General features: G+C 37.1%; 1 protein-coding gene across 1 annotated transcript; it reads right to left on the reverse strand.

Annotated features, from left to right (window-relative positions):
• Positions 1-3,376: 3,376 nt before the first annotated feature.
• Positions 3,377-4,693, reverse strand: LOC137402374 (uncharacterized). Its single transcript, XM_068088875.1, has one exon. It carries the CDS (start codon positions 4,691-4,693, stop codon positions 3,377-3,379), a length of 1,317 nt encoding a protein of 438 aa, XP_067944976.1.
• Positions 4,694-10,900: the final 6,207 nt, after the last annotated feature.

A 10,900-nucleotide genomic window follows, 5' to 3' on the forward strand; every position in this document is an offset into this window, starting at 1 on the left:
TTTTTCCTAAATATTATTTAAATTTGAAGATGGTAGATTTTGGAAATAACAAAGTTAGAGATTCTTCTCACGCCTTGGGTGATCAGGTTTGGTGCTGATGGTACAACCCTTACCCATGGATAAACAGGTGCAACGAGTGAGCATAAAAATAAAAACTATACAATAAATATTTTCATGCAAATTTAGATAATAACATAGCTCACTAAACAAACAAATTATAGACATATAATACGTGACTAAAGCTTGTCAAGCAGATGAAGACCTCAACGGAAGAACGATCAATGTCACATTTTCTCAAAATTCTAGATTTATCTTTTCTTAATATTTCTGGCCACAAAGTTTAGTCACTGTGACAAAGTTTCAGCAAAAATGATCCAGGTCCAGAGATATTCTTGCTTAAAATAAACTAGCTCTTTGCAAAAACAATCAATGTCCAACGGCTACCCAGCAACAACAACCTTTTTCCAGTCATGTGATTACTTTCAGCCAATAGTAACGCATACGTGTTTGGGATTTTCCAACTTATAACGATCGTTTTTTCTCTCGGACGTATTATGTTTTGGTACTCATTTAAAGTGTACACAAAGTGCAGATGGTTACGATTGCATTTATTGACAGAAGAAACAGATAAAAGGTAATGGCGCTTAAACCTCGCACATATAGTGATGTATATCACGTAACTTCCGTTAAGAGAATAGCATAGTCGTTAAGCATAAAGAGCAACATAACTCTATGGACACAACATCCCTCCAAGACTTTAGATAGTAAAATACATTACAAAACCAAAGGTATTCAGTTAGTCGAGTACACACAATAAAACAAGACAACTACTTAATAGCATAGTCTAAAGTTAATGTTAACAAAATACATAAATTGCACCAAATAAAAGAAAATATAAAAACAAGACAAGTACCCTGGGTGTGTGAGTGTCTAATACATTTGAAAATCGTCAAACTTTGAAGGTCGTTTATGAGCCCGAGAACTACACCTACGACTGGAAAGGCCATCCTCTATAACAACGCTAGACTTAGATTGCTCATTTGGCACCTGTGTGACGCTTTCCTTTACTTGTGCGTTATTGTCAAAAGAACTGGGAGATGCAAGCTGCTTTGCAAAAGATGCGTTTCTCCGAACCAAAGAACCATTCGACCTCGCACCAGCCATATCGGAACCTTGAAGCCCAACAAATGTATGCTCTTCTCGTCTATAGTTAGTGTCTTGCTTCCCCTTGCTTTCCTGTCTCATAACCACCTTATCTCCTACTCCAAACTCAGTGTCTCTAGTGCCCCTATCGGCATAGGTTTTCATTTTCTCCTTGTATTGACCATCACAATCCCTAGCCTCACTGTCTATACCACGAAGAACATCGCTGTACATAGGCAACTTTGTTCTCATCTCTCTTCCAAACATCAAAGAAAAAGGTGTCATTCCTGTTGCCGAATGAGGTGTCGACTTGTAAGCCATAGAAAATTCCTGTACAGCTCTTTCAAGATCTCTGCCCTCTTCCTTCGCAACTTTGAGAACCTTCAAAAGAGTCCGGTTCATACGTTCAACTTCCCCATTGGCTTGTGGCCACAAAGGTGTGGTCGATACCCATCGCACTCCACACTGCTTCAAGTATCCTTGAAATTCGCCCGACACAAATTGCGGACCATTATCTGAGCGAAGCAACTCCGGGTACCCATACAGTGAAAAGACATTCTCTAAAAAAGGACAACTTTCTCCGCCTTGGTATTCTTTAAAAAAGAACATTCAAAGATTCTACTAAAATAATCGACTAAAACCAGAACAGAACGACCATCCGGCAAAGGACCCAGTAAATCAATGGCACAAAACTTCCAGGGACCATTAGGCATTTGGGTGGGAGTGATTGGTACAGGAGGACCATCATTACTAACCAACTGACAAGAAACGCACTGTCTGCAGAACAATTCGGCCTCCTTATCAACACCGGGCCACCAGACTTTCAGACGCAATCGCCGTTTTGTCTTCACAATCCCTTGGTGCCCTTCATGAGCCAAAGAAAGAACTCTGCGTCGCAATGACACTGGAACAAAAATACGGTCGCCGCGGAGAATCGCGCCTTCACAACTACTCAGCTCATCGCGAACAGCCTTTATCGCAGAAGAAAACTGCTGCCAATTACCAGTTTGAAGTGCTGAATTAATAATCTTAGACTCCTCACAAGTCAAAGCCGCCTCACACATCTCCTTCCAAGACAGAGCACAAGGCATAGCAGTTTCTACAACTGCCCTGATGTATGAATCATCAGTGACAGGCCCAGAGACATCCCTTGATACACTCAAACAAAACATGGCATCAGCAATATTCTCGGAGCCTCGCCAGTAAACAAGATCGAAATCAAATGCCTGAAGCCTAAGACTCCATCTTTCCAATCGGGGGGTTGGCCTGGAACTTGGGTTATTAAAAATTGCAACTAAAGGTTTATGGTCAGTCACCAACTGGAAACTGTTCCCTAGCAAGTACATTTTAAAATGCTCACAAGCCCCAATCAAGGCAAGCGCCTTGCGCTCAATCTGAGAATAACGTGACTCAACATCTGTCAACCGTCGATGCCCATATGCCACAACGCGAGAAACTCCCTGTTGAAGTTGGCATAACACTCCAACGAGACTAGTAGGACTTGCATCTGCGACCACAGTGGTGGGTGCATTCCTGTCATAGTATGCCAAGGTTTCACACGGAGTCATCAAATCTTTGATAGCTACAAAAGAATCCTGGTGTACCTGCAACCATTCAAAACGAACACAGCTCTTAGTCAGTGACCACAAAGGTGAAGCAACAACAGCAAGATTGGGAACATATCGACCAACAAATTGCACAAGTCCCAAAAAACATTTCAATTCAGCTACATTTTGGGGAGGTCTAGCTGACAAAATGGAATTAATCTTACAAGGGTCAGGTGAGACACCATCACTCGAAATAACATGACCTAAAAACTTGATCGAGGAAACACCAAATGCACATTTAGCAGGGTTTAAAGTAAGACCACACTCGGACAAGCGACTCATTACTTTTAACAATCTGACTTTGTGCTCAGCACTAGTTTGACCAAAAACGACAATATCATCAGCTAAATTTAAAACTCCCTCAAGCCCATTCAAGACTGTCTGAATGGTGTACTGAAAAATCTCAGGAGCAGCAGATACTCCCATTCCTAACCGCTTCATTCTAAACAGACCGATATGTGTTACAAAAGTAGTAATATTCCGAGATGCAGGATGCAATTCACACTGGAAAAAACCCTGTTTCAAATCCAACTTGGAAAACACTTTAGACCCATTGAGCTCAACTAGCATTTCCTGCATTGTTGGCACAGGATAGCGTTCCCTAACAATTGCCGTGTTGGCGCGTCTCATGTCAACACACAGACGAACCTCATCCCTTTCTTTAGGAAACATCCAGGGTACTTGTCTTTCACAACACTTTCCAAACTGGCTTCAGTACTCAAGCTACTAACATTGGTCAAACAGAATAGCCCTAAACTACTAGCAGTGGCAGCACTCAACAAATTGCATGCAATACCATCAAAGACATAAAATGTAGCATTAACAGTCTTACTATCTACTGAGACATTTAAATTGAATTGCCCTAACATACGCAAGGGTGCACATTGTCCATAAGCAAATAATTTCTTGGTAGTTGGTTGTAATACAACACTATTGCGTAAAATGTCATAGGTCTGTCTATCAAGTACATTATCTACAGCACCCGAATCTACAAGAAATGTTACTGAAATACCCGCCATTGATGCAGTACAAGTAGGTGTACCTTTACCAAGCGTAAGCCGATGGCCTACCGTAAACTCATGACTAAAATTGTCTACAGCTGAAGGCGAACCGGTCATAGTCGTAATGCCATCAGGTGTAGCAGCGTTATCGTCAGCAATAGCGTTCACCGTTGTAGATTTCTTGTTCTTCGCTTTACGACAGAACCTCGAGCCTGCAAAATGTCCCTCCTTGCAATGGTTACAAATTTTACTCCGTGCAGGACAGGAAGTGTCACTAGCTACATGGCCAGGCTTTGAACATCGGAAGCACGTAACGGTCTTTGAAGTCTTCTGTCCTTTTCTAGTGTTACTAGCCGAAAAAGTGTTATAGTTAGATATTGCACCTCCTTTATGAGCAACACGAGCGACGACATTAGGAGTAGTGGCAGCTATAGCTCGAGAATCGCCATCAAGTAACTGAACTGTACCAGCAACTTCCATAGCTCCAGCTAATGTCGTGATTCTGGTATCCTCAGTGTGTTTTTTCGATAATCCTGAATGATTAACTCCAGAGATAAATTGCTCCAGCAAATTTTCATCAAGTCTATCTCCAAAGTTACAGTATCTAGCTCCCTTTCTGACTCGAATCTGGAAATCTGTAAATGACTCACCATTCTGACGTATAATTGAGCGAAACCGCGTATGCTCCAGCCTCATGTTTCTAGGCTCACCAAAGTGTGATTGTAAGCTAAGCTTTAAATCGTCATAACCAACAGATTGTGGCACTGCAGGCGAAACCAAGTCTCTCAAAGTCTGATACCGACCAGCACTAAGTCCCATTAACAAGATAGGTACCTTCTTTGCATTCTCGGTACTAGACACAGCAAAGTAGCATTCCAATCTTTCTAAAAACGAGTCAACCTCGGTGCCGTCATCAAACGTGGGAATAGGTAATCCAGCCATCACAGTTAATAATAACGAGTTAAATAACCAGAAACGAATCAAAAGTAACCTAAATCATCCTTGTCGCCAATATTATGTTTTGGTACTCATTTAAAGTGTACACGAAGTGCAGATGGTTACGATTGCATTTATTGACAGAAAAAACAGATAAAAGGTAATGGCGCTTAAACCTCGCACATATAGTGATGTATATCACGTAACTTCCGTTAAGATAATAGCATAGTAGTTAAGCATAAAGAGCAGCATAACTCTATGGACACAACAGGACGTTCGAACTATTTAGTGTTATTTAGTGTTATTATGGCTTTTGTAAGTACCTCTCAAGTTAGAAAACAGAGAATCACTTATGCTGAATATGTCACTTTCTCTATAAAATTACCCTAAATAATGAAGCAATTTAAATTTTTGTTTGAGAATTTCCAACCTGAAAACGAACATTTTTTTGTAAGTGCCGCAACCGAACAGACAAAACCGAAACGTCTGTTTTCCATTCCCTTCTCAGCAGTAAAAAAATGGTGTCGAAATGGATTCGCTAGGTTTGCAACCACTAGTAAAATTCTGGAAACTTGCTCTGCACGATACCTTCGCACCTTTCGTCCGAACATTGTCGACACTAAACAACAAGAAAATCACCGTTTGCCCGTTCTGGGTGCTGAAATTTTGCCTCTGCACAGCAGAGGCTACCTCATAGAGCAATACGGCCCTGGTGACAGTGAGTTGTTCTAATACTTAATGGCGCAAGTCGTCTGCAAAACCTTCTCCTTTTAATATAAGAAATCTGACTCAAACATCTCGAACTTAAGCTCTCATTGAAAGTGGCGACTTTGAATAGCACTAATAGAACCAAATCTATTCATTGTTTATATCAGCTATACACATTTTCAAAGCACACACATAAACATGTTGAAAAGCAATTACCGGAAAAAGTTCAAAAACTACTATCAAGATGATTTTGTGAGATGTGCCTGGCCAAATTAAAATGCTAACCGTTTGTTTTCCACAGAAAAAAAAACTTTTTGTTCTAACAACTGCTGTGTCAATCAGTCTGTCTGAACTGATTCCAAGAGCTTTGAAAATGATATTGCCATGCATTGGTTTTAAACACACAGCATTTTGCGTATTGACCTGTGGCAGTTTTGGTTAATACGGCGTATTGTTTCCAGGTGCACCATGATTTAAATACTACTGGCAACATAGTTACATTAGATGGCACATTATGGCCTAACATGATCATTGTTTTGGTATCTTCCTAATGCAATGTTTTTTTCAACTCTACGCTGAGCTCAATTTTAATTGTATCATATATAATAAGAGAAAACTGTTTTATTCGCCGTTTTGCGAGCCGTCAAAGGTTTACCGCAACAGACTTGTATTCATGACTTAAAGAGAAACTTTTCAAAACATGCATTGGTATTTAATAGCTGAACCGTGAAAATATAACAGCCATTTTGCCTTTTTCGAAAATTTTTAAAATTACTACAATTACTTTCATAGTTCGTTTACCATAACTCGATGTAATTTTCAACTATCCTGCAGTCTTTGACGACCAACTTCTTAGTTTATGAAAAAGTATGTTTATAAATTTATTTTCTCAGCATACTTTTATATATTAATCTAAAGAGTTTGACCTACCTAAAAAAATATCTTTTAATTTCATTTGAACAATGCTTCTTTGTCTTTGACTTTTGACTGTTTTAACAGAGAAATTACTCACCTAGATTTTATTGAGGCTTGATTTTCGGCTGAGTTTATACAGTGTAAGTTAGCCCTAAAAATGCGCAAACTAGTAAAACAACAGTATAGCATGTAAATATAGCTTAAAATATATAATGTGAACAAATTTATTAATAAAAGGTATTATTAATAAAATTAGAATTATGCCATTTTGAACCTTATTGTAGTTTTAAAAGTTACGTGGCCAAACATTTTTTGCACTCGTAAAACTTAAAGCGCCTCACATTCATCACACTGTGAAATGAGGTTTGCTGTCTGACATTGCAATGTAATTGACGCTGTATTGTAAAGAGTTCTCTGCAAGCTGTGGTAGCATACATTTTCACATTCGTCTACATGAGTTTATAGAAAAACGTTAAATTCTATGATGTAAAAAAATTTATAATAAGATGATCGAATAACAAAATTTGACCATTGGACAAAATTGTACTATTTCATCTCTTTAATCGACTTCATAACATGACTGGAACTCGCGGAGTGCCGGAGAGGCTTGTTTTAATCCCTACATGTATTTTAAAACAACAGTTTAAGCAGACAACAGGTGACAGTGAATTGTTCTAATACTTAATGGCACAAGTCGTCTGCCAAACCTTCTCCTTTTGATGTAAGAAATCTGACTCAAACATTTCGAACTTGAGCTCTCATTGAAAGTGGCGACTTTGAATAGCGCTAATAGAACCAAATCTATTCATTATTTATATCAGCTATACACATTTTCAAGGCACACACATAAACATGTTGAATGGCAATCACCGGAAAAAGTACAAAAACAACCATCAAAATGATTTTGTGAGATGTGCCCGGCCAAATTAAAATGCTAACGGTTTGTTTTCCAACGAAAAAAAGCCTTTTTGTAATAACAACTGCTGTGTCAATCAGGCTGTCTGAGCTGATTTAAAAAGCTTGGAAAAAGATAATGCCATGCATTGGTATTGAACACACAGCCTTTTGCGTATTTGCCCGTGGCATTTTTGGTTAATACGGGGTATAGTTTCCAGGTGCACCATGATTTAAATACTAATGGCAACATAGTTACATTAGATGGCACATTACGGCCTAACATGATCATCGTTTTGGTATCTTCCTAATGCAACGTTTTTTCAACTCTACGCTGAGTTCAGTTTTAATTGTATCATATATAATAAGACAAAACTGTTTTATTCTCCTTTTTGCAAGCCCTAAAAGGTTTACCGCAACAGACTTGTATTCATGACTATAAAAAACTTTTCAAAACACGTATGCGTGTTTAATAGCTACGTCGTGAAAATATAACAGCCAATTTGACTCTTTTGAAAGTTTTTAAAATTGCTACAATTACTTTCATAGTTCGTTTATCATAACTCGATGTAATTTTCAAATTTCCTGCAGTCTTCGATGACAAACCTCGTAGTTTATGAAAAAGTATGTTTATAAATTTATTTTCTCACCATACTTTTATATATTAATCTAAAGAGTTTGACCTACTTTTAAGAAATATTTTTTTCTTTCATTTGAACAATCCTTCTTGGTCTTTGACTTTTGATTGTCTTAACAGAGAAATTACCCACCTAGAATTTATTGAGGCTTGATTTTCGGCAGAGTTTATACCGTGTAAGTTAGCCCTAGAAATGCGGAAACTAGTAATAACAACAGTGGCGCGTGTTAATAGAGCTTAAAATATATAATGTGAAAAAAATCATTAATAAAAGGTATTATTAATAAAATTAGAATTATGCCATTTTGAACCATATTGTAGTTTTAAAAGTTACGTGGCCAAACATTTTTTGCAGTCGTAAAACTTGAAGCGCCTCATATTCATCGCACTGTGAAATGAGGTTGCTGACTGATATTGCAATGCAATTGACGCTTTATTGTAAAGAGTTCTCTGCAAGCTGTGGTAGCATACATTTTCAAATACGTCTACATGAGTTTATAGAAAAACGATGATTATATAATGTATTAAATTCTATAATAAGATGATCGAATAAAAAAATTTGACTATTGTACAAAATTGTACTATTTCAACTCTTTAATTGATTTCATAACATGACTGGAACTAGCGGAACGCCAGAGAGCCTTGTTTTAATCCCCAACATGCATTTTGAAACAATAGTTTAAGCAGACAACAGGTGACAGTGAGTTATTCTAATAATTAATGGCACAAGTCGTATGCAAAACCTTCTCCTTTTCATGTGAGAAATCTGACTCAAACATTTCGAACTTGAGTTCTCATTGAAAGTGGCGACTTTAAATAACACTAATAGAACCAAATCTATTCATTATTTATATCAGCTATTCACATTTACAAAGCACACACATAAACATGTTGAATAGCAATTACCGGAAAAAGTTCAAAAACAACTAACAAGATGATTTTGTGAGATGTGCCTGGTCAAATTAAAATGCTAACCGTTGGTTTTCCACAGGAAAAATCCTTTTTGTAATAACCATGGCTGTGTCAATCAGTCTGTCTGAACTGATTCCAAAAGCTTGGAAAAAAATAATGCCATGCATTGGTATTGAGCACACAGCCTTTTGCGTATTTGCCCGGGGCATTTTTGGTTAATACGGCGTATTTTTTTCCAGGCGTATTGTTTTTGTAATAACAACTGCTGTGTCAATCAGTCTGTCCGAAGTGATTCCAAATGCTTGGAAAAAGATAACGCCATGCATTGATATTGAACACACAGCCTTTTGCGTATTTGCCGGTGGCATTTTTGGTTAATACGGTGTATAGTTTCCAGGTGCACCATGATTTAAATAATACTGGCAACATAGTTACATTAGATGGCACATTATGGCCTAACACGATCATTGTTTTGGTATCTTCCTAATGCAACGTTTTTTCAATTCTACGCTGAGCTCCATTTTAATTGTATCATATATAACAAGAGAAAACTGTTTCATTCTCTTTTTTGCAAGCCCTAAAAGGTTTACCGCAACAGACTTGTATTCATGACCATAAACATTTTTTTCAAAACATGTATGCGTATTTAATAGCCAAATCATGAAAATATAACAGGCATTTTGACTTTTTCGAAAGTTTTTAAAATTACTACAATCACTTTTATAGTTTTTTTTACCATAACTCGATGTAATTTTCAAAGTTCCTTCAGTCTTTAATGACCAGCTTCTTAGTTTATGAAAAAGTATGTTTATAACTTTATTTTCTTACCATTCTTTTATATATTGATCTAAAGAGTTTGACCAACTTTTAAAAAATATTTTTCACTTTCCTTTGAACAATCCTTCTTTGTCTGTGGCTTTTGAATGTCTTAACAGAAATATTACTCACCTAAACTTTATTGAGGCTTGATTTTCAGCAGAGTTTATACCGTGTAAGTTAGCCCTAAAAATGCGCAAATTAGTAAAAACAACAGTAGAGCGTGTTATTATAGCTTAAAATACATTATGTGAATCAAATCATTGTTAAAATGTATTAATAATAAAATTAGAATTATGCCATTTTGAACCTTATTGTAGTTTTAAAAGTTACGTAGCCAAAAAGTTTTTTGCAGTTGTAAAAATTAAAGCGCTTTATATTCATCGCACTGTGAAATGAGGTTGCTGTCTGACATTGCAATGCAATTGACGCTTTATTGTAAATAGTTCTCTGCAAGCTGTGGTAGCATTCATTTTCAAATACGTCTACATGAGTTTATAAAAAGACGTTAAATTCTATGATGTAAAAAATCTATAATAAGATGATTGAATAACAAAATTTGACCATTGTACAAAATTGTACTATTTCAACTCTTTAATGGATTTCATAACATGACTGGAACTTGCTGAGTGTCGGAGAGGCTTGTTTTAATTCCTACGTGTATTTTGAAACAATAGTTTAAGCAGACAACAGGTGACAGTGACTTATTCTAATAATTAATGGCACAAGTCGTCTGCAAAACCTTCTCCTTTTGATGTGAGAAATCTGACTCAAACATTTCGAACTTGAGCTCTCATTGAAAGTGGCGACTTTAAATAACACTAATAGAACCAAATCTATTCATTATTTATATCAGCTATACACATTTACAAAGCACACCTGTAAACATGTTGAATAGCAATTACCGGAAAAAGTTCAAAAACAACTATCAAGATGATTTTGTGAGATGCGCCCGGTCTAATTAAAATGCTAACCGATGGTTTTCAACAACAAACAAAATTTTTGTAGTAACAACTGCTGTGTCAATCAGTCTGTCTGAACTGAATCCATAAGCTTGGAAAAAGATAATGCCATGCATTGGTATTGAACACACAGCCTTTTGCGCATTTGCCCTGGGCATTTTTTGTTAACACGGCGTATTCTTTCCAGGCGTATTGTTTTTGTAATAACAACTGCTGTGTCAATCAGTCTGTCTGAACTGATTCCAAAAGCTTGGAAAAAGACAATGCCATGCATTGGTATTGAACACACAGCCTTTTGCATATTTGCCTGGGGCATTTTTGGTTAATACGGCGTATAGCTTCCAGGTGCACCATGATTTAAATACTACT

Source organism: Watersipora subatra, chromosome 8, assembly GCF_963576615.1.
Source record: "Watersipora subatra chromosome 8, tzWatSuba1.1, whole genome shotgun sequence".
NCBI lineage: Eukaryota > Metazoa > Bryozoa > Gymnolaemata > Cheilostomatida > Watersiporidae > Watersipora > Watersipora subatra.